The sequence below is a fragment of the Neocloeon triangulifer genome, unplaced genomic scaffold (assembly GCF_031216515.1).
Source record: "Neocloeon triangulifer isolate White Clay Creek 2 clone unplaced genomic scaffold, ASM3121651v1 ptg000015l, whole genome shotgun sequence".
Classification (NCBI taxonomy): Eukaryota; Metazoa; Arthropoda; class Insecta; order Ephemeroptera; family Baetidae; genus Neocloeon; species Neocloeon triangulifer.
This window is the reverse complement of record NW_026775557.1, coordinates 7,225,740-7,248,690: the sequence shown is the minus strand read 5'-3', so window position 1 is coordinate 7,248,690 and position 22,951 is coordinate 7,225,740. Positions and strand designations below refer to the sequence as shown.

At 36.3% G+C, this 22,951-nt stretch overlaps 3 protein-coding genes across 7 annotated transcripts in view; 2 read left to right on the top strand and 1 right to left on the bottom strand.

The window, feature by feature from the left end:
• The first annotated feature begins 10,522 nt into the window (after positions 1-10,522).
• Positions 10,523-15,890, top strand: LOC132202817 (LIM/homeobox protein Lhx4). Of its 4 annotated transcripts, none has more exons than XM_059630034.1 (7): positions 10,523-10,710; positions 12,148-12,322; positions 12,374-12,576; positions 13,806-13,986; positions 14,323-14,486; positions 14,549-14,770; positions 14,896-15,890. In XM_059630034.1, the coding sequence occupies exons 1-7, from the start codon at positions 10,617-10,619 to the stop codon at positions 15,039-15,041; spliced, it is 1,185 nt and encodes a 394-aa protein (XP_059486017.1). In that variant the 5' UTR covers positions 10,523-10,616; the 3' UTR covers positions 15,042-15,890. The 4 variants fall into 4 exon arrangements, with proteins under 4 accessions (XP_059486017.1, XP_059486015.1, XP_059486016.1 ...); XM_059630032.1 differs by having other exon boundaries at positions 13,791-13,986; XM_059630033.1 differs by having other exon boundaries at positions 12,362-12,576.
• Positions 14,051-22,951, top strand: part of LOC132202816 (peroxisomal membrane protein PEX13) — a 58,543-nt gene continuing 49,642 nt past the window's right edge. The window contains exon 1 of the mRNA XM_059630029.1: positions 14,051-14,061. The gene's annotated coding sequence lies outside the window, so the exon portion shown is untranslated. The remainder of the gene's footprint in view (positions 14,062-22,951) is intronic.
• On the bottom strand, positions 15,972-20,765 carry LOC132202815 (uncharacterized). Of its 2 annotated transcripts, XM_059630025.1 has the most exons (8): positions 20,456-20,765; positions 17,847-18,053; positions 17,509-17,787; positions 17,255-17,458; positions 16,905-17,204; positions 16,590-16,823; positions 16,326-16,530; positions 15,972-16,269 (listed from the first exon to the last, which is right to left on the bottom strand). In XM_059630025.1, exons 1-8 carry the CDS (start codon positions 20,688-20,690, stop codon positions 16,266-16,268), a joined length of 1,668 nt encoding a protein of 555 aa, XP_059486008.1. In that variant the 5' UTR covers positions 20,691-20,765; the 3' UTR covers positions 15,972-16,265. The 2 variants fall into 2 exon arrangements, with proteins under 2 accessions (XP_059486008.1, XP_059486007.1); XM_059630024.1 differs by having other exon boundaries at positions 15,972-16,530.

The window sequence follows — 22,951 nt, the reverse complement described above, 5'->3', positions numbered from 1 at the left end:
TTGAGATCTCAGTCAAAGTATAGCTCGTACCACATTAAAATCTAGAGAAAAAGCTTTAAAATTAAATGAAACAAGAGCCTGAACACTTAATTTTACGGCACAATTGCTCAGTTTTTTGCTCCGCTCGTATTTAGCGCCAAACATGGTATTATTGAAATCTTGAGATCTCAGTCAAAGTATAGCTCGTACCACATTAAAATCTAGAGAAAAAGCTTTAAAATTAAATGAAACAAGAGCCTGAACACTTAATTTTACGGCACAATTGCTCAGTTTTTTGCTCCGCTCGTATTTAGCGCCAAACATGGTATTATTGAAATCTTGAGATCTCAGTCAAAGTATAGCTCGTACCACATTAAAATCTAGAGAAAAAGCTTTAAAAATAAATGAAACAAGAGCTTGAACACTTAATATTACGGCACAATTGCTCAGTTTTTTGCTCCGCTCGTATTTAGCGCCAAACATGGTATTATTGAAATCTTGAGATCTCAGTCAAAGTATAGCTCGTACCACACTAAAATCTAGAGAAAAAGCTTTTAAATTAAATGAAACAAGACCCTGAACACTTAATTTTACGGCACAATTGCTCAGTTTTTTGCTCCGCTCGTATTTAGCGCCAAACATGGTATTATTGAAATCTTGAGATCTCAGTCAAAGTATAGCTCGTACCACATTAAAATCTAGAGAAAAAGCTTTAAAATTAAATGAAACAAGAGCCTGAACACTTAATTTTACGGCACAATTGCTCAGTTTTTTGCTCCGCTCGTATTTAGCGCCAAACATGGTATTTTTGAAATCTTGAGATCTCAGTCAAAGTATAGCTCGTACCACATTAAAATCTAGAGAAAAAGCTTTAAAATTAAATGAAACAAGAGCCTGAACACTTAATTTTACGGCACAATTGCTCAGTTTTTTGCTCCGCTCGTATTAAGCGCCAAACATGGTATTATTGAAATCTTGAGATCTCAGTCAAAGTATAGCTTGTACCACATTAAAATCTAGAGAAAAAGCTTTAAAATTAAATGAAACAAGAGCCTGAACACTTAATTTTACGGCACAATTGCTCAGTTTTTTGCTCCGCTCCTATTTAGCGCCAAACATGGTATTATTGAAATCTTGAGATCTCAGTCAAAGTATAGCTCGTACCACATTAAAATCTAGAGAAAAAGCTTTAAAAATAAATGAAACAAGAGCTTGAACACTTAATTTTACGGCACAATTGCTCAGTTTTTTGCTCCGCTCGTATTTAGCGCCAAACATGGTATTATTGAAATCTTGAGATCTCAGTCAAAGTATAGCTCGTACCACACTAAAATCTAGAGAAAAAGCTTTTAAATTAAATGAAACAAGACCCTGAACACTTAATTTTACGGCACAATTGCTCAGTTTTTTGCTCCGCTCGTATTTAGCGCCAAACATGGTATTATTGAAATCTTGAGATCTCAGTCAAAGTATAGCTCGTACCACATTAAAATCTAGAGAAAAAGCTTTAAAATTAAATGAAACAAGAGCCTGAACACTTAATTTTACGGCACAATTGCTCAGTTTTTTGCTCCGCCCGTATTTAGCGCCAAACATGGTATTTTTGAAATCTTGAGATCTCAGTCAAAGTATAGCTCGTACCACATTAAAATCTAGAGAAAAAGCTTTAAAATTAAATGAAACAAGAGCCTGAACACTTAATTTTACGGCACAATTGCTCAGTTTTTTGCTCCGCTCGTATTAAGCGCCAAACATGGTATTATTGAAATCTTGAGATCTCAGTCAAAGTATAGCTCGTACCACATTAAAATCTAGAGAAAAAGCTTTAAAATTAAATGAAACAAGAGCCTGAACACTTAATTTTACGGCACAATTGCTCAGTTTTTTGCTCCGCTCGTATTTAGCGCCAAACATGGTATTATTGAAATCTTGAGATCTCAGTCAAAGTATAGCTCGTACCACATTAAAATCTAGAGAAAAAGCTTTAAAAATAAATGAAACAAGAGCTTGAACACTTAATTTTACGGCACAATTGCTCAGTTTTTTGCTCCGCTCGTATTTAGCGCCAAACATGGTATTATTGAAATCTTGAGATCTCAGTCAAAGTATAGCTCGTACCACACTAAAATCTAGAGAAAAAGCTTTAAAATTAAATGAAACAAGAGCCTGAACACTTAATTTTACGGCACAATTGCTCAGTTTTTTGCTCCGCTCGTATTTAGCGCCAAACATGGTATTTTTGAAATCTTGAGATCTCAGTCAAAGTATAGCTCGTAACACATTAAAATCTAGAGAAAAAGCTTTAAAATTAAATGAAACAAGAGCCTGAACACTTAATTTTACGGCACAATTGCTCAGTTTTTTGCTCCGCTCGTATTTAGCGCCAAACATGGTATTATTGAAATCTTGAGATCTCAGTCAAAGTATAGCTCGTACCACATTAAAATCTAGAGAAAAAGCTTTAAAATTAAATGAAACAAGAGCCTGAACACTTAGTTTTACGGCACAATTGCTCAGTTTTTTGCTCCGCTCGTATTTAGCGCCAAACATGGTATTTTTGAAATCTTGAGATCTCAGTCAAAGTATAGCTCGTACCACATTGAAATCTAGAGAAAAAGCTTTAAAATTAAATGAAACAAGAGCCTGAACACTTAATTTTACGGCACAATTGCTCAGTTTTTTGCTCCGCTCGTATTTAGCGCCAAACATGGTATTTTTGAAATCTTGAGATCTCAGTCAAAGTATAGCTCGTACCACATTGAAATCTAGAGAAAAAGCTTTAAAATTAAATGAAACAAGAGCCTGAACACTTAATTTTACGGCACAATTGCTCAGTTTTTTGCTCCGCTCGTATTTAGCGCCAAACATGGTATTTTTGAAATCTTGAGATCTCAGTCAAAGTATAGCTCGTACCACATTGAAATCTAGAGAAAAATCTTTAAAATTAAATGAAACAAGAGCCTGAACACTTAATTTTACGGCACAATTGCTCAGTTTTTTTGCTCCGCTCGTATTTAGCGCCAAACATGGTAATATTGAAATCTTGAGATCTCAGTCAAAGTATAGCTCGTACCACATTAAAATCTAGAGAAAAAGCTTTAAAATTAAATGAAACAAGAGCCTGAACACTTAGTTTTACGGCACAATTGCTCAGTTTTTTGCTCCGCTCGTATTTAGCGCCAAACATGGTATTATTGAAATCTTGAGATCTCAGTCAAAGTATAGCTCGTACCACATTAAAATCTAGAGAAAAAGCGTTAAAATTAAATTAAACAAGAGCCTGAACACTTAATTTTACGGCACAATTGCTCAGTTGTTTTGCTTCGCTCTTATAAATTGAAAGAACGCTGAATTTTTTAAAAACTAAGAAAATAGCAAAATTGTTGCTCATTCCACATTAAAACCTAGAAAAAAACCTTTAAAATTAAATGAAAAAGGAGCCTGAACTGAATAAACTTATTTCAACTCTTTAAAAATAAAAAAATTAAACAAAAAATACATAATATAAGTAATAAATAAAAGATGTTTGAAAATAAAATCTAGTCAAATATTAAATATTTTTTTTTTAAATCTTTCACTTGTCATGAAATTCATCTTTTGTTCAAATTCGGAATAATTACGCTCGTGATTGGAAGAACTTGTATGTACGAAGGGGCATAATTTAATTTAATTAATTTGCTTGCTAAAATCGGGCCAGACAAACACACATTTGCTGGTGCGCGTAGCTCGCTGGTTCTCTGCATATGTAATAATATTTCAACCCCAGCGTCAAGTACGCAAGCAAACTCGAGTGCTGCGTAAATTTAAAAGCAAACAAGAGCGAGAGAGCAAATGAACGCACCAGCATATCAGAGTTGAGCGCACACATGCATCGCGCTTGAGCGAGTCGGCATAATTTGATCCAGATAAACAAACCAGTTGACACTGAGCAAACAAAACGGGAAAATCTGTACCGCTGTTTCCGAGTGATGCAGCCCTACAAGTACCAAAAAGTCTTCCCTTTACACACTGCGCTTTTCAAAGTAAGAGGAGTGGTTGCTGAGTTCCGAGGAGAAGGGTTTTGACATTTTATCAAACTACTTAAGCCTCTTGTTCAAGAAGTAAGACAAAAGTGGTCAAGTTTAACACATAAGAGAGAAAAACCCGTTTTTAAGTGGACAAGATTATAAATTGGATTCTGGATTATTAATTAGTGATTAAGGGTTCAAAAAAACATTTAAATTAAGTTTTGTGGTAGAATTTCACGATCGAGGGTTGATTCATGGTGATTTGAATTTAAAATCGGCTTTTCCTCGATGGGTTTTTGTGAGTTGTTTATTTGTTTTTTCTGAAACAATAAACAACTCACAAAAACCCATCGAGGAAAAGCCGATTATAAATTCAAATCACCAGTTAAATTAAGATTTATCTATTTCGGCCAGTCTATTGTTGTAGTTTAAATTAAAAAAATAATAATATCAAAGAAAAAAAAGCCTGATAATTTGATAATTTTTAATAATAAAACTAAAACTAAGATCAGCAGCTTTTGAATATTAAAAAAATTATTTATTAATTAATTCTTTTTTAATCCAGAAAGAATCACTTCCCAGGCATTCTTATTCAGAAAGAAATTAACTATTTTTGAATTTATGAATTTTACTAAAAACTGGCTTTTATAACAAAATATTTAACTTAAATAAATTGAATAATGTAATTTTTTACTATACTCATGTCCTATTCCACTTTAAAAATTAATCCTAAATCTCTGGTTTTTAATACATTCTTTGCCAGGAAAGGAGACGTTATTGGATTGTGTTGTGGTAATTTTGACACCTCCGACAAGCCGCTGAGCGCTCTCGGAAGTCAAAGGGCTGAACAAGGCATTCTTTCGGCGCGCACTCTCATCAATAATGCAAGTATCTCTGCGGCCACTCAGGCACACGCACACAAACCAAACAGCGCACAGCATATTTGCACACCGCAGCAGCAGTCCAAGTATAGCCGCCCTTTACTTTTTCCGCCCCCGCGAAATAATATTTCCTCTCGCCTACCATATTGTGCTGCGCCTTTATGAATTCCCTGATGATTTCCGACTCCCCTGCTGTGTTTTATGTTTTCGCCCGTGTTTTGTGCGCCCGCCGCGCTGAATCATTTCGAAAAAAGCAGTGCGCTTTGCGCCGACGAGCCGCGAGCGTGGTTACGGGTAAAGGGACGCGGGGAAAATTCAATTCGGCGCAGGGGTGGCTGGAATTTGAAACAGACTGTGAATTAATTTTTTACAGACGATGCTTATAAAAAGGTTGGTTAAAGTTTTTTTAGGGATATGCAATCGATACCTGTAATACAATTTATTATTTTAATACTAATTGTGAGATGCCTTAATTTTGTGAAATTTCAATTAAAATCTTGGTTCTATAGAAAGACAAATTCAATGTATAGCCTGAATTTTGCTAAAGGTGGCCACGGTTGGCTAAATTTTTTCCTTTTGGCTAGACTTTCAAAACTTTATTTTCTTTTTATGCCAGCTAATGCATATTTCCAGCGATTTGTTAAGAAAATAAAAATTGTAAAAAAAAGAGCTGTTTAAATTTTCAATCACAGAGTGCAAAACCATCTGATGAAAGAACAAAGAGTTTTATAAATTCAATATCTTTTTTAATCCCATTTGCCTGTATTTATTTCAACCTTTTGCAATTTGTAAATATATTCAACTCGTAATTAAAATTTTAATTCATTTAATTAACGATAAAAAAATATATATTGTGAAAACTGAAAGTCCTTTAATTATGAATAATTATAATAATAATTTCAATTTTAACGTTTTTTTTTCTGATAATAATTTGAGCGCCAACTGTTGAAGCCGTTGAAGCAAAGCATTGATAGGGTTTATAATATTTTCGCACGTGCTGCTGCAGAGGAGGGATTTTTTAAATGTCAGCGGGTGTTTTAGAAATGGAAGACCTTTTAAAACAACAACATGCTCGGGCAAACGACTCGATCGTCCCTTCCTGTTCCTGGTGAAAAAGCAAGTGGACTAGGTTACGCGTATCAATTACGTCCGCATATAGATTCCAAAGAGGGCGCGAAGCCTCGCGGGTTCACTTTACCACTTTGGGGTGTGCGTTGGCAAGATAGGGTGACGTCACGATTATCAACATATGCCGTTTCCTCGAATTAACTCCGGTCAGAACAAAAAGGGAAGTGCAGCACAACAAGCGAGGGGCTTGATTTGTGGTCAAGGTTGATTTTGTTACCTTTTTTAATGAACATAAAAATAAAAAAAACACCAGAATAAATAAAAATTTCAACAAAAAAAAAATTGATAACATTTATACAAAAATATTGATAACATATTTAATCGTTTTAGATTCAAATAATAATTTTTAAAACTACATCATTTCTTTCTAGCGGTGGTGCCGTTTTACAAAGCATTACATATTTTGCAAACAAATTGTTTCAAAAAACAATGTGATGTTAACAGTTAACAATGTGAAAAATAAAGTGCAATAATAATAAATGAAGAAGACAGGCTTTTCCATGTTCATCTTCATCTCCTCGAGTTTCAACTTCTTCAAATAATAATAAAACATTTTGTGTTGCATCAAAATTTCACCTAATTAAATAAATCGAATAATTTAATTTTTAATGGAAAATAAATTGTGAAATCATCGACAATTTACAAATATTCTTTCAAAAAAATTATCGATTTTCCTAGAAAAAATTTATTTCCGAGATGTTATGATCCTCTCTCTAGAGCTGGTCAAAATTATTCAAAACAATAAATCTGTCCTGCACCGGCTGCCAATATGTCATAAGCCATTAAGCCCCTTATCACTCAGCATTCTCTTTTCACAGTGCAGAGACCCAAACAGAGGGACTTGCAGTTTCAATGGAAAGCTGCACGCTGAATAATTGCGCAAAAACACAAAAAGGGTGAATCTGTGTATATCGGAGGGAAAGAAAGGAAGAAAGAAATGCACTCGTGAGTTCAAACAGAAAATAACTCGCGCATAGGGAGAGGGTGAATAAGTACTATTGATGACCGGCGAGTCAAAAGTACGAGCATTTTTCTGTGCGCCTGATGGTCTCGTACGCAGCATCACGCGAGACGCCAGATGGCCCGCTATTGTGTGATGCGGGAAGCGGCGGCGACTCATGAATACATCGGTGTGTTTTTCGTAAGAGTCAGCCGCGTGGAAATGATCGCATTAGAGGTGCACTACAATTTTCCTGATGATACGCCCGCCCGTTCGCGATGGTGTTTTCGATAACGTGTCGCCCTCGGAACAGCAGGTTGCGCTGAAAATATTTGTTTGTCAGGCAACACTCATCAGCGACGTGCATTAGCCTCTCCCCCTACTCATTTCCAAACAGTCTGAATGAATTGAACTCGGAAAAAGGGATTTAAATCAACGGGAATTTAAATGTATATTATAATTAACTGCAGGAACTTTTTAAAAATCATACCGATATTTTTATTTTAAATTAAAATTTGTATGTGGTTAAGTTGTGATTCCTAAATAAGCATTTAAAATTGAGAGAAAGTGTGAAAAATATTTATGCAAAAAAATCCAGTATTAATTATGTATTGAATTAATAGATCAAAAATATTGTGGGAATAAAAAATAAGATATTTTTAGCTTGGCGAACGAAATCGTTGTTTTTTTTTTGTATTCTTTTAGTTCAATTATGAAATATATATGATTTTAAAGAATTTTGAATTTAAACAGTTCAGATTCAAAATATGTGAGACTAAAAACTAATTATTATAATTCATCTTTTATGAAGAAATACTTTTTTATATTCATTTCTTTTAAGATGATTTTATTTTAAATTTCTTTAATTTTTTGAGTTTTTTCTCATTAAATTAATTATAATTATTATTTATCTACAGAAAATATTGCTTTTAACTTTAAACTTGAAATTCAAAAGTCAGATTTGTCATAAATATTGAAAAAAGAAAAAAAAATTGTCAAAAATTCCTAAAATTTATCTTACTTTTAAAGCCTAAGAAGTCACTCCAATAGTGCAAACCACCAGACTGTTTATAATTTTATTAATTTACAGATGGATATAATAATGGTAGCAAAAATGCTAACAATTAATAATAATTAAAAACTCTTGGTAGGATATTATATAATTCTTTTCTGTACAATTGTAAAAACATTCCTGATATGCAAATATGAAACTAGATCTAACTTTGAATGAGCTGCGTGTGAGCATTCAACGGGTTTCGCAATAAATTATTCATGATATCGCGGGTGCTGAGTCTCGGCAGAGTCTGGCGGCGCAATAAATTTTGAATAACAATGCAAGTAGCGCGACAAATGAGCGGCATACGGAGAGAGAGAGACTGCAACACTGAATTTGGTTGTGCAACTCCCATCTGCGCCGGGTGTAATGTCACGTATGATGATGCGGACGCGGAAAATATTATGCGTGCGTGGGGTGCTAATGTACTGGCTAAATGGCTCTCTCTTTGAAAAGGGATCCAACTTATTGCCGGGGATTACCGCCGCTCCGCTGCCTTTCTAATAGAATAAAAAGCCCACTCCATGCGCCAATTCAATTTTCACAGCCATGTGACACACGACCCGCCCAAATTGTTTGCAGTAAAGATTTTCTGCATTTACGACATAATCTTGATGAAATCTTCTAATCCTCCACAGGATTGAAAAAAATTTCTGAAAATATTTCATATTTCTTGAGTCACTTTTTTTATCGAAAACGGAAAGTTTCTACGAGAACTTCAAATATAACATTCAACTTTAACTTGATATAATTACAAATTTTTTCAAACAAGTTCAAGAATAAATCGGCTCGAGCTGCCATTCAATGACAGTTTTGACAGAATTGATTTTCACTGCAACTCGCGCATCTCAACAAGTCATCCCTGATCAGCTCCCCAATATCTCATTGCTCACGAATCCCAGGGATTTGTTCATGCAGACTTGGGGGTGTTTAGAGCAATCAGTCTAAGTGCATCCCCCACGAAAACGACGACAAAATCCACCCCTCACCAGACTGGACTAAAATGCCACAGATATAATTATTGCACTCGTTTTGTACTCGGCTGATTTTGGAATGAGAGGAAATTCAATTTCTTATTCAAATAGAATTCAGTGATTATTCAATCAATAAACTTTAAACCTCTCCGTGGCCAAAACAACATCAACAAATTAATTTTATATGTACTTTCTTGCGGGTTTCCTTGTTTCGACTAGTTATGCATCACGCAAGACAGCAGCATTTGGCAGGTTGCATAAAAACGTCAAAAAGGGAGGTTATTTTTTCTGCGGGAAAAATGATGTATCGAGGAAAGTAACACGTTGGGCTTCAATTTAATCAATCTCGCGATTCGCTGCAGATGTTTGAAGACCTAATGAGTCTCAGTGCCTTTCACTCGACCAGAGCAAATCAGGGTCGTGGAAGCCCCGAAGTTTCACGCGGGCGATGAGCGGCAGCTGAAAGGGATGCTGCTGCTGATTGCCAAAAGAGCACGGGAAGCCCGTAAAATCATCTGAGCACACACGCAGATAGCAAACTGCTCGAGTTCTTTGTTCTTTGCGTGGGCCGCACGTGCCGCAGATTAGTGTGGGCCTAGACACGTGTCTCCCGTGGGGCCTGACCGTCTTTTCCGCGATCACGCAGACAATAACATGAAAGGGCGACAAATTTGCTTTCCTGCCTATTAGATAAAATTATCAACGCGCCTCTGGAAATGTGTGATGCTTCTTTTCAAACGAATTTTTATAACGAAAAACTTAAAATCTGTAAAAATTTCTCCAAAGATGTTACAAATTAAATTTTTCAACAATGAGACCAGAAATCATTGTTAAAGAGATAAAAAAAAATGTGCTCTGACAATGAGAGGAACTTTGAATAATTTTAATAACACACTAATTTACTGGCGCTAGAAAATCACTAACAATTAATTAGTTGTCTTTCTGCAAAAATTAACTCCACTATATAATGCTCTCTAATGATAAAAAATAAATTTCTTACCTAACTAATAAGCTTTCAAAAACTGGTGTATCACAAAACTAATTTGCAATTAGTAAAAGTGAAATCTGGAATGAGTAATTGTTAAAAAAGTAAACACTTTTCAATCAAAACTTTTCACAATCTCACTGCGAATTAATTTAATATTCGAGCAACGCAAACGCAAGGAAGCGAAAGAATTGAAGCATTTTTAATCGGCACCAGAGCATCTGTTAATACCAGAAACTTTTTTGCCGAGCAGACTTTTAACTTGTTCTCTCTTCAACAGACACGAAACTTTTCGCTCTCGCCAGCTTTTTATTTCCGGGAACAAAGCAGAGTGCGAATATTGATATTTCCCGACGAGAAGTGTCTCCACGGGGTGGGTGTGGTTTGATAGTGGTTGATATAAAAATAGGGCGTGTCCTGGGTGACGTCACCCCGAGGGCCGCACCAATGCCACACTGATCCTCAACCCCTGCAGCCGGGCGCGAGGGTCGATACACGCCGCCGAGTGCAGCTAGAGGGAGTGCGGATCGGGGGTGGGAACGGGGTGCAGCCTCAGTGCTCCTCCGACCGCCAACAAGAGCTAGTGGGTGTCTGGGACGGTCCAAGTCCTTTCCAAAGGGGTTCAAAATTTTGGTGCTCATTTCATTCAAAATCCATATTATGTGACCATGAAGTTTGTGAGCGAAAGCTGCGTTGACTCGGACGGCGGTTTCGAACCTCTGCTGGCTTACAACAAATTGTTCCAACACGAGGCACTCATTGGTAAATCAACTCTCATTTTATTTTATTTTTTAAATGTTGATTTTTGAGCTTTTTGTTTAGAGCCTATAAATTTTGATTGCCGCGCGCGATGAAATTTCCTCTTTTCTCTCTCTCTCTGGAAGTGGGACAAAAGGTTTATTAATTTCAGAGGAAATGTTGCACCGATTTTAAAACAAAATAAAACGCTAAATTGCGACAACGTGCAGTATCAGCACCTGCGATGTTGTATTTCACTATCACAGTCCATCCTGGTCGACTTCCTCGCGCCGTCCCGGCACTGTTTCGCTGTCGGTCGTGACGCCCACGTTCGGAACTTGATTTTGTCTGTCATTAAATTCAATTTGCTGTTGTTCCAATGCAGTCGGGAGATTGGAAAAATTAATTAAGGAACTAACTGCATAGTGGGACTTTAACTATTTAGATGATTGTTTTTTTCATGGAACTGGCGAAATTTTGTAAGTTATTTTCATGCTATTTTAGGTTAATTTTGTTTCCATTTATTAATTTTAAAACAGAATAATTAATCTGCAAATAGACACACGTTGCTCTGGAAATTATTTAACATTAATTTGAAAATTATTCATTTTACTGTTCTTTATTACATTTTTAGAGCCTAAAAAAGATCCAACAAGTAAATAAAAGAGTAATTCTCCAGTAAATAATCCATGAGCTGAGCTTTAACAATTTTAGGTCAGCGGATTCTAATAAAAATATTTATGATTTTCTAATTATTATGTCTATAAATTTTATACTTATTAAGCAATTACGGTCAAAAATTTATTTAATTTATATAAATTTCAGTAAAATGATAAGCAGTCAATTATTTTTTAATGATGTTAAATAAATGCATATTATGATATTATGAAATATTTAATTTCAAATAAACAATAAATTAGTTTTTTAATGTTAAAAATGTATTAAATCGATAAACTGTATGATTATTAAACATTGCTGTTATTTTATTTCTTTAAAAAAGTAAGGCATGAATATTTTATTGTTAATTTTATCCTGTTGCTGTTTGTTATCTTAATGGGGTCTCCAAAAATATGGAAATTTGTTGAATATTTAAGTGATTTAAACCTTTGAAGCATCAAACAAAACTAACCTGTGGTCTCTTTGGATTACAATTTCTCCAAGTTATGTTTAGATTCTATTTTAAAATCATAGCACATGTTCACAAGGAACAGTTTTGACATAAAAAAAATCAATGACCTAATTTAGGTTAAAAAAAGGAGTCCTTCACATTTATTTTTTTACTTCTAAAATAATGTTTCAAAAATTTGTCAATAACCCATAGTATCTGATAATAAATTTGAAAAAACTGGACTGATAACTTAAGAGATGGTTAAATGCAAAACAAAAAACATTTTTCAACTTAAAAACCATTACCATTTTCAAACAATTTGATAAATATTCAGTTTAATTTTTTTCCTGCAGCAACGATACCTCGTTGCGGCGGCTGCTCGGAGCTGATCCTGGACCGGTTCATCCTGAAGGTGCTGGACCGGCCGTGGCACGCGCGCTGCCTCAAGTGCTCGGACTGCGGCGCGCAGTTGGCCGAGCGTTGTTACGCGCGGCACGGCGAGGTGTTCTGCAAAGAGGACTTTTTCAAGTGAGTACCCTATCGTTTAGCCCTTCACGTTCAATCAAGGCTTTTCGGCAGGCGCTTTGGCACCAAGTGCGCCGGCTGCGACCAGGGCATCCCGCCGACGCAGGTGGTGCGTCGCGCGCAGGACCACGTTTTCCACCTCGGCTGCTTCGCGTGCGCCCTGTGCGCGCGACAACTCGCCACCGGCGACGAATTCTACCTCACCGACGACCGCAGGCTCGTCTGCAAGGCTGACTGGGAGACGGCGAGGAGCAAAGGTGAGACGCTCAACACCATGAACTTTTCTATTTTAATATTTATAAAAAAAATGAAACATTGCAAGCTCTAATTGTAAAATTCCTCACTCAAAATTTAGAACAAACAATTCAACTTTTCGAAATAATTTTGTGAAACCTTAATTTTAAATTGTGTTTGACTTGTTTGGGTAAAAATAAATGATTTTAATTTGATTGAAGTATTTAAAAATTACTTACAATTAGCTATAACTTTTTATTTTTACAAATAATTCAGGAAATGGTAAATTTATTTTTAATTGGTATCACCATTTTTTTCCTTAAGATACTAAATGCTGAGTTTAGTTAATTTAATATTTAAACTCTTTATAAAAATATTAAATTTAATCAAAAAATTCGTTTTTTTTATATAGAGAAAATTAATTAACAAGTTGATTGATTTTGAGATTTTAAGTTTGTGATGAGCGACGGCTAAGAACAAGATTTTATGTCATTATAAATTTTGTACCAAATTTCAATTCACTTAACAAGAATTGAAATAAAAGATTATATAATACAATGAACTAAAGTTTCAGGTCACATTTCGTCTCAATCTCTTGATTAGTTTCATTATTTCATTGTTTTTAATTTTATTTTTTATCCCATAACATAAAGATAATTGACTATATAAGAAAATTACATTAGAAAGACGAAAAGAAGATTTTATTTAAAACTGCAAAGAATTTTCTATATATTTTAAAATATAAATATCTGAGCATTACCTTTCCATTTGTGATTTTCCTTCTACATAAAATTAAGCAAACACTAACAGTTGGCAGAACAGTCTGGCCACAGAATTTAATTAAGAACATTAGACTTATGCCGGTGTCTCGCCACAACATGAAATTTGTCTTGTGTGGTACTCAAAGTTGAGTGTACGCGCGCTTTAATTAAATTGATAAGGTGACAATCATTATAGAGGAGCAGGAATTTCTGTTTGCTCTCTGATAGATTACAAACTAGCGGCTTGCAAACACGGCGCGCTGTGCAAACAAGGCGCTCTCGGTGAATTGGGAAATTCATCCCCAAGCCCTTTATCTAAATTGCCACCGAATTTCACCCGCGGCTCAATTCCAATCAAAAGCTTTGATTTTTTCTTCCACAAATTTAATCATATGATAAAGCTAGATTTTTTTTTATTTTGTAAAAGAACAAATTCGTTGGTTGACGTTTGATTTGAATGGCTGATAAAGTAGCAGGCGGGGATGTTTCAGACGGCTCGCTCGAGGGTGACCAGCCCAACAAGAGGCCGCGAACCACGATCACAGCCAAGCAGCTTGAGACGTTGAAGCAGGCGTACAACAACAGTCCAAAGCCGGCCAGACACGTCCGAGAGCAACTCAGTCAAGACACGGGACTTGACATGAGGGTCGTCCAGGTCTGGTTCCAAAACAGGTGAGTTGACAATCAATTATTATCCTTACTATTTTCTCAATTTAATTTAGAGAATAATATTAAATGATTATTATTGTGCTATTTTTTTTAAAGAAGCTCGAAAAAATTGAACTAATGTTTTTTTTTATCTTTTGCTCAAATTTGTTGTTTGCGTGGGATAAAGTTACTCTTGATTTCAACATACACAAAAATCCTCTGTGAAACTAATTATTATAAATTGCTTATTATAAAAAGTATTATGTAACCCGCTCAGCTTGCATGTCTTGCCAATTGCATACAAAATTCAAATACTGAATTTCTACTCCTCTCTCAAAATAAACATTTATCTTTCTAAAGGAGAGCAAAAGAAAAGAGGCTGAAAAAGGACGCAGGTCGTACTCGTTGGAGTCAATACTTCCGATCAATAAAGGGCAGTGGCGCTGGATCATCCTCGCCGCGCTCTGATAAAATGGACACCAAAGACTCGGAGAGAGAAATTCTCGATTCCAATTACAGTCACGGTTCGTAGCATAAATATTCGATTGAATTTTCTTATCGATCGCTCGTTTGATGGAAATCGCAGATCTGAATAGTAACGACAGCTACAGCACAGTCGCCAACCTAACGATTGAGGGCGAGAGCAGAGCCGCGTCACCGCGGGGGGCCAATTCGTACATAGGCGCTCCGGGCAGCCCTTCCTTTTTACCCCAGAGCCACTCGCCTCCGCCGCCGCATATCGGACCACCTCCTCACCATGGTGCACCTGGCTGGGACTCCATGGGGGTCTTCAACCTTGCAACTAACAGTGAGTTGACAAAATCTCACTATCATAATTTATTTACCCTTTTTATTAATTTTTTTTTTACATTTTTACAGATTTTGATTTTCTTTAATAACAATTCAATTTTTGTAATAAATTTGTATTGACAGGAAGTACCGCAGGCCCTCCAGCGACCAGCTCCCTGCAAGCAGGCCCCGGTTCGGATCTGAGCTCCACCAACAGCCCCCACGGCTACCCCGATTTCCCTCCGAGCCCAGACTCGTGGCTTGGCGAAGTGGGAAGTTCCCGCTACTGAGTTTTGCACAGACTCAAACAATAGTTTGAGCGAGAGGCAGTGATAGAACAAATTTCTCGCGCCTCCAAGTGATCAAGCACAGAATCAGAAAGTGTCGATTTTTACCTACAGTGTCCAAGCACACATCATCAGCGTATCCAAAAGCATTTATTCAGTGTTTCCAACATGCTGTACATCACAAACGGCAGTTCATTTTCTCCAAACTTAGTATCCATTTCAAATTTATAGCTGAAAATTAATTTGAAAAAGCGAAAGGATGATTTATTTTTACATCGCTTTAGGTGCCTAGTCTGATGATTACTTTAAAAAATTAATTCAAACGGATTGATTTACAAGCTATGATATTCCACGTGGAAAAAATCTTACCAAAGTTCACTAGTTAATTTATAATTACTTAAAAAAGCTAGTCAATCTCTCATTACTTTTTATCATTGAATATAATACAAGAATGATTTTCGATCATGCATTTGGTGTCATTTCTGTGATTTTGTACATGTAAGAAAGTTAAATTATTATACACAAATTTAGTAAAAATATGCAAGCAACATTCCATTGAGGAAAAGAATTTCTATGGCTCCTCCTCTCTGCTGAAGATTTATATCTCTTGCAGGAGCCTAACTTTAAGTGTGAAATGAATGAAAAATCCCTAACATAGCACCAGATTGGATTTATGTACCTACATCAAAACAACCGTGCGCGTGTCAGTGTCGACGAAATTTTGTTGTATAGAAATTTGGGGATTTTCAATGTAAAATCGCTCAACACTTGAGCAAAGCGACCTATCTATTGAATTTGTGTATGAATTGAATGTTCTACTACACTTCTCTCGTATTAAATAATAAATTACATATTGTCAAAACATCGATCTGGCATTTTCGTTATCTAAAATTACCTATTATTGTCCTTCTCTGCAGAAAGAAATTATGAGAATTTCGGTCATTTATAAATGATCTTCTTTATTGGCAATTTTCCTTCCATTTTTGGCATAAAAATACAGATTCAAATACTATAACTGAAATGATAAATGAGGCAAAAATAATTTTAATTTACTTTTTACAGGCACAAAAATAAGTTACAGAGAGCAACTTTTATTATTATTAAATGTTTGAAACACGATGCATTCTATAAAAATAAGTTTAAGGTGTTGCGGGCAACGCTGGAATGGCATTACTCTCAGTGTTGGCCTCCTCAGTCACAGCAACTGTTGTCAGATCACCGCTGACCTCATCTACCAAAATGTCCTTTGAATTTGAAAGAACATCAGTGCTAACTTCTTCTACAAACACTGGGCTGAGGATTTCGGTAACATCCTCAACTTCTTTAGCAGGCTCGGTGACCACTACCGCCTCTTTAATAAGCGTTTTGAGCTCGTCGAGGTCGTCGGTGAGAATTGTGTCTACGAAAAATATTGTGCCGAGGTTGTAAACAAAATAATTCCCTTCCACTATTTGCGCCTCCAATTCGCCAAGGCTCACAAATTGCTTGTCATCTAAAAAGTATAACAAAAATTATAGAGGGTAAATTAATTTTACTATGATTAATAAGTACCCTTTTGCTTAAACGTCAAAGTTGAATTGTCCAGGGTCTGGACTTTGAAGTCAGGAATTAACTCTTTCATGTAGAGTCTGCCCTTGACAAGATGCCGCAAGAAGAATTTTTCAATAATTTTCATATTTTCTGCAGTGAAAGTTTCCTGGGTTTTGTGCCGTTCACTCCAGCCTGATGGAATGGCAAGTCCTGCTTTTTTAAAAGCGTTCTCCGTAGGAACAAAGAAGGAGTAGTCTGAAATCATCATTTATTTATTTCTTACAAATTTCTTACATTTTAATTTTAATAATTAGTGGGTTAATATTTAAAACATACCTTTTCCAGGAACGTGGAGGTGCAAATCTGTCGCTACATTTAATAATCTCTCGGCAGAAGGGAAAGATCCGTTTCTTTCAAGTTTCAGATACGAGTGAGACAAAAACTGCGCATTCCACCAAGGGAAAGCGATCAAAGGTGGCGTCTCTTTGTCCAGGTTTTTCAACCGAAGGTCTTGGACGACTTGGTAGTCCACAAAGAGCACATCGTAAATGACAAACGCTGTGCCCTTCTGCATTGTCACTCCCGTTGATCCCATGGAGATGTCATTCACAGTAGGTACGCCCTTAGCAGTTTTCTCTGAAGTAACAATTAGTAATTTTCAATCAAATTGATAAATTTTCACTTACTGAATATCAAAGTTTTGTTTGTCAGTGAGGTGGTTTGGAAACCCTCCTCTGTTATTTGTTCTGGCCTAATGGTACCTCGGATAAAGTGGTTTCTTACAACTTCTTTCGTAAATTCAGGTACATCAAAGGGGTAGAAGCCCCAATCGATAGGGTGCCACTTTTGGAAAGCTCTGTCCATGGGGATCAGCACGGTGTATTTCTCATCTTAAAAAAAGAATTATAAAAATTGTTAAAAATAATAATAATAATCTCACCTGGTTTTAGGAGTTCAGAGACATTTGCGTAGCGGAGGAACTGCGTGAAAAGAGGCATCCTGTTCAAACCGGAGAATTTATCTGTATTAATGAGCTCCTCGGCGAAGTCTCCAATAAACGGAGCTGCTGTTGTGCTTGTTGATGGCGCTTCTGAGGTACTAATGGAGGATAATGGATTGTAGTCGGCGAACGCGTACTTGTTTAAAACTACGAGTTCTCCATTTGGTGGAATGTCTGCTGGCGACTCAACAATCAGAGCGTCATTCGCGTACCAATTGTCTATAAAATAAGAAAATAATTACAAATCCTCAAATTGTAAAAAGTAATAATATCCTTACTGTCTTTATAAGAAAACTCCACGTCTCTTCCTCCCAATGTTGCGACCGTAAACGAGCTTTTGTCCTCCCGATTGGTGAGATTCAGCTTTTGGCCCAATATCACATGGTCCAGTAGCAATTTTTTTACAATAGCCGGTCTGTCTTGCGGATCAGTGTCTTTTTGCAGAGGCGCAGGCTCTTTAGGTGCAAGGATCACGTAGTCGACGCCTGCAAAGTATTTCGTTTTTTATTACTTCTGGAAGCTAGCAATTCTTTTTTATTGTCTTTGAAAACGAGTTTTGGCCACATGACTCATTTCACTTCCTAGGCTGGTTCTCGCTGAATGATTCACAAAAAGGAATGCCTTATTTGCGCCAAGATGAGAGCAAGTGTTTTTTACTTGTACCGTTACATTTTATATACGGCAAATAAAAATGTCGATTAAATAAATAACTTAATGCCTTACTCTGGTTTGACTTGCGAGTTGATAATAATAATAGTTGTGTTTGTTTTCCCGCGTGGGAATATTCGGCCCAAATGACTCAACATTTTACTAACGTTGTTCTTCTTCCCTTTCATTAGCTCTCTCAGGGTCAAACAAACGCGCACGGAGCGCACGTCGCACGTTCAGCAATTAAAAACGTAGGAGGAAAACCGAGCGGCAAAATTTCCAGGATGTCGTCACACTGCATAAAAATTAACATGCTGCACTAGTGTGGACAGAATAACGCGACGAGTAATTCCTAGAAAGCGCGCCAAACGAGGTGAACGCACACCTATATTGTTTTTAATTTAAAAAAATTTCTACTGTCTTTGAACAAAATTAAAGTAGCATTATTTTCTTTAAAGAAATTCCCCTCTTAAATTAAAAAAATCAGAAGGGCTTTTAATTTTTTTTCATTCCTAGCTGTGCTGTGATCACTCATCTATGTTTCCTCTCTCGCGGTAGAAAAATACGTGTGTTTTTCGCGAGAGCATCTTAATAGTTTGTGTGTGTGTGTTTATCCCCCTAGCACATCAGAGAAAGCAGCGCGTCTTTCAGTCAGCCAGCCACGTCGGGTGTGGATGACCTCTCGAGTTGCGCCGGCCGTGGCAGCCAACGCGAGCCTTCTTGCATTTTCCTTCAGGGAAACCACGAAAAGCACTCAACCTCTCATTTGGAGCTCTTTTTATTTTTCTTTCCTCGCGCTTATCAGCAGCTGAGCAGCAACTTGGAATTCTTCGTTTTTTTTATGCCTTGCATCACTTAAAAATACCTTTGTATTGAAAGGAGCACCGTGCCAGTCTAATATTTTGAGCCTATATTAAAATTTAATTAATTTTATAAATAAATTTTATTTAACAATGAAAAATATTTTTAATTTTTAAAATTTCAAAACTTAATAAATAAATTGTATTCACTTTCATTTTACTTGAACAAACGAAAATCTCTTCACTTTCATGATCGCTTCCTCGAGTGCCAATTTCATCAAAGAAGATTTCATATAATTTAATATTGTTACAAGAAGTTCTTTGCTTAATAAAGCCTTGTAATAAAATATTACGCCAATGGCTTTTACGTTAGAATTAAAATAATCCTTCAAAACGTTTTGAAAGTGTAAATTGTGGAGTAGAAAAATAGAATTTACGAGGTAAAATGTATAATTAACGTGAGAATAGTTTAGTTTGTAGATGAAAGTACAATGCTGCTTAGCAATTTACTTCATTGAAATATACAAATATGGAATTATTTATGCCAAGCCGCGATTACCAAGATTCTGAGGAAGTGACTCAACGTCTTAATGATCCAGTGCTATAAATACGCAACTAACCGCAAAACTAAAATGTCAAAATCGACCGACAGATTTTTTCCCAAGATAAAAATTAGCTTGTTAATTCTTACACAGGAAGAGTTTTATTCCAGTTTGGCAAATAAATGACCACTAACTGTCATTGACTCATTGTTATGCAAGTAATAATCCGAGATATGAGTCAACTTAACAATTGCAATTGCAAGTCACGTGGACTAGCACGCAAACTTCACTTCTGTGAGGTGTCGAACACACGTGCGTTTGATTATCTTACAGTTACGTCAGCATTTAGTGTAAATAATTAATTATTTTAAATATAAAAAGTACTTTTCATTTTATTCTAGAAGTGTGCCTTGGTGGTTATTCGTATTAAATATTAGTTTAGGTTATGGCATGGCTTTCAAAGCAAATACACGTTTGAAAATAATAACAGCGCGAGCCCTCGTCTAACTGCCCTTCATGGCTCAATTGAAAGCAAGATTAAGTGCGCCGTTCGCAGTCCAAGGACCAATGAATGACAGTGTCCGGCGTCTAGTTTTTTTTTCTCCGGCCGTATCGATTGTGCATTTGAATTTATTCAGCTCCGGCGTGATTTGCGGCTAAGCGATAAAGTTATTCATAAGCACGCTAGTGTTCCGTTATTCTTCGCTTCGGATCGAGAGACAAAGCGATCCGTCGCCTCTAAATCTCGAGTTCACCGAGCAGTATATTAAAATTTTAAATTTCACTTGCTTATTTAATTTTATATCCCAACAACTTGTTGATGAAGTGGCCAAAATATTTATTTTTTTATAAATTAAATTTAAAAAAATTGTAATTATTTTCAATTTGATTACTAACCAAGTTTGACGTCGATCTCGGCGGGATCGTTAAACACTAGCCACAAAGAGAAGAACTTGCTAACCCCGTGTTTCTCAGTGAGCTCGCCCGAGATTGCAGAGGTGTCTGGCAGGGGCTGCCGCGTCGGCTCCACCACCGTGAGGGCGGCCGCCTCCTCGGGGGCGGCCGAAGGGGCGGCCGAGGCGGCGGCGGCGGCCGCTAGCAAGGCCACAAACGTGAGTCTGACGGTCCGCATTTTGTTGGCTTTTCGATCAAGTGCGGCTCATCTCGCGGACACGTCCGCGCCTGAACTGCTCAACAGACTGGCATGACCCTGACGTTATAAGAAGCACCGACGACGGAACGAGCACCACAGCGCCACTCCGCGCCCCACCGCCAAGCAAGAGGTGAACCGAACCGTGCATGGGGCACCACACCGAGACCTCGGCCGAACAGCAGGGATTTTTAACACAAAAGGTTTTAATAATTACAAAATATAACAAAATAAAACTTTCTATGCAATACATGTCAAAAATTTAAATGCATATTTTCTTATGGCGGTTTCGCTTTATTTGTTTCTAATAAAGAAAATAAATTATTTAAATAGCTTAATATATAACTTGTCATTATAAATTTAAAAACAGTTATTAAAAGTAATAATTAAATTCATGAAAAACTGGGACGTTTTTATTTTAAAGAAATTGCTGATTTTATTCTTCAATTATTTTGTTTAATGATTTATATGATGAAAATGTTCAGAACTTATTGTGAAAATTGTAAAATTTGAAATTCCCCACAAAACCATGTTTGAAAAACGTAAAAATGAATTATTTAAAACTCTCATATTGACGTCACTCATTCAGTCACACAAAATTCCCATCTAGACGCGGATCTACAGTTTTCTCATTCACGTCAGGTACCAACAAATGCGTATAAATATTGTCAGTACAAGTCAACCGTCCATCAGGTACCTCAAGAAAACAAATAATTAAGCAATGTACCTTAGATGGTGAGCAACAAATTTAGAATTTAGAATATATTTTATTAAATTTAAGGAATGTTTCAACCAAAATCATAAAAAAATGTTACGTTATTAAATTATTGGTTAAATCGTAGTCATTTTTGCAATAAAACAAAAAAATGGAGCGTGAAAAAGTTTTTCATTATCAAGTAAATTTAGGATTACTTTGTTTACATCAGAAGATTTATAACTATTTTTAATTTTCATATTATAACATTTTAAATTTGATTTATTTAACCATTTTTGTGATTCAAATTGAAAACTGCTTTTAGTTTAACAACTTTCTTTTAAAGAAAGCAAATTATGAGGAAAAAAGATAAGAAAATTCTATGGTACTAAAGAAAAAAAATTTGTGATTTGATTCGGACTTTCCACATTCACACTCTGCTGATGCTGATAGCAACGCGGACTCATTCACATTCATGATGTGTGTTGTGCGTATGGCCGGGTAAAATCAATGCATGCATGCTGCGTATCATGCGGTTGTTTAGTATGTATTATAGATAACGCATTGCCGCTAAAATTCCGACAGGATGGAGACTTTTGCAATGATCAAACCAACTATCAAAAGCTTTTCAACTCATTATTCCTTCCGGGAGTTTTATCTAATACAAAATTTGTGTTTGTTTAAATTTTTTATTATTTTTTGCCTAATGTGAAAAATTTTTCAGTCCTTGAATGTGCAAAAGTGTATAAAAAAATGTTATCTGGAGTCCAGAATATGTAAAGCAAAATATAACAATTTTTTAAATAAATTCTTAGCTAGAATTAATTTTTCACTTTAATAAATCAAAAGTTAATCATTTGTAGCAATTTTTATTTTTGTTTATATCTTTAAAAAAAAAGGATGCAGCCAAAACTTCTACATGTACATGAAAGTCTGGTAGTAGGCCCTGAATCCTTTGACTTTCTTTTTCTGTCGCTGAGAATTTTCCGGTGCCGGGTTTGTATTGACGCCTGCAAAAAGCATCTGCAGCTCCTGCACCACCTTGGCCCTCTGAAGGTTGACATTGTTGTCGCCACCCCCGTACTTGGGCGCACTGAACCTCTCGGCAGGTGGGCTCTTTTGGCGCTCTTCCTCGCTCTTCGACTTTTTCTTCGACAGATTTTTGATCTTGTTCTCGAACTCATTGATCTTGAATTCGGTGGCCCTGATTTCGCTGAGCAGGTCGATTTCCAGAGCCTCGCCGCGGCGTCCGCCGTCGTGCATGTGAGCCTCAGGGTGCTTTTGGTGCAGGCGGCGAATTTTCTTCAGGTCGCGCTGCAGCAGTTTGCGAACCTTCTTGCACTTCTTCATGTCCTGCTTGCAGCGCTGCAGATTTTTTACATCCTCCGCAGAAGCTGCGTTTGAAGACAGGCAGGAAAGGTACCACGGCATCGTGATTATTCAAAGGCAGATTTATAGAAATCAAAAGATTCCTCGATAATGATTTAAAAATTTCGGCCCAATAATCAAGAATCTGTAACACTAGTTCCAACAATGAATTCAATATGGG

Excerpts from the sequence above, each read along its gene's own strand:
- LOC132202817 (XM_059630031.1), top strand. The coding sequence starts at position 10,617 with ATGAAGTTTGTGAGCGAAAGCTGCGTTGACTCGGACGGCGGTTTCGAA. Across the intron at positions 12,323-12,361 it reads TGCAAAGAGGACTTTTTCAA|GCTTTTCGGCAGGCGCTTTG; the intron begins GTGAGTACCCTA and ends CGTTCAATCAAG. Across the intron at positions 12,577-13,790 it reads GGAGACGGCGAGGAGCAAAG|GCGGGGATGTTTCAGACGGC; the intron begins GTGAGACGCTCA and ends ATAAAGTAGCAG.
- LOC132202815 (XM_059630024.1), bottom strand. The coding sequence starts at position 20,690 with ATGCGGACCGTCAGACTCACGTTTGTGGCCTTGCTAGCGGCCGCCGCC. Across the intron at positions 18,054-20,455 it reads CGAGATCGACGTCAAACTTG|GCGTCGACTACGTGATCCTT; the intron begins GTTAGTAATCAA and ends AATACTTTGCAG. Across the intron at positions 16,531-16,589 it reads TTTGACGTTTAAGCAAAAGG|ATGACAAGCAATTTGTGAGC; the intron begins GTACTTATTAAT and ends TATACTTTTTAG.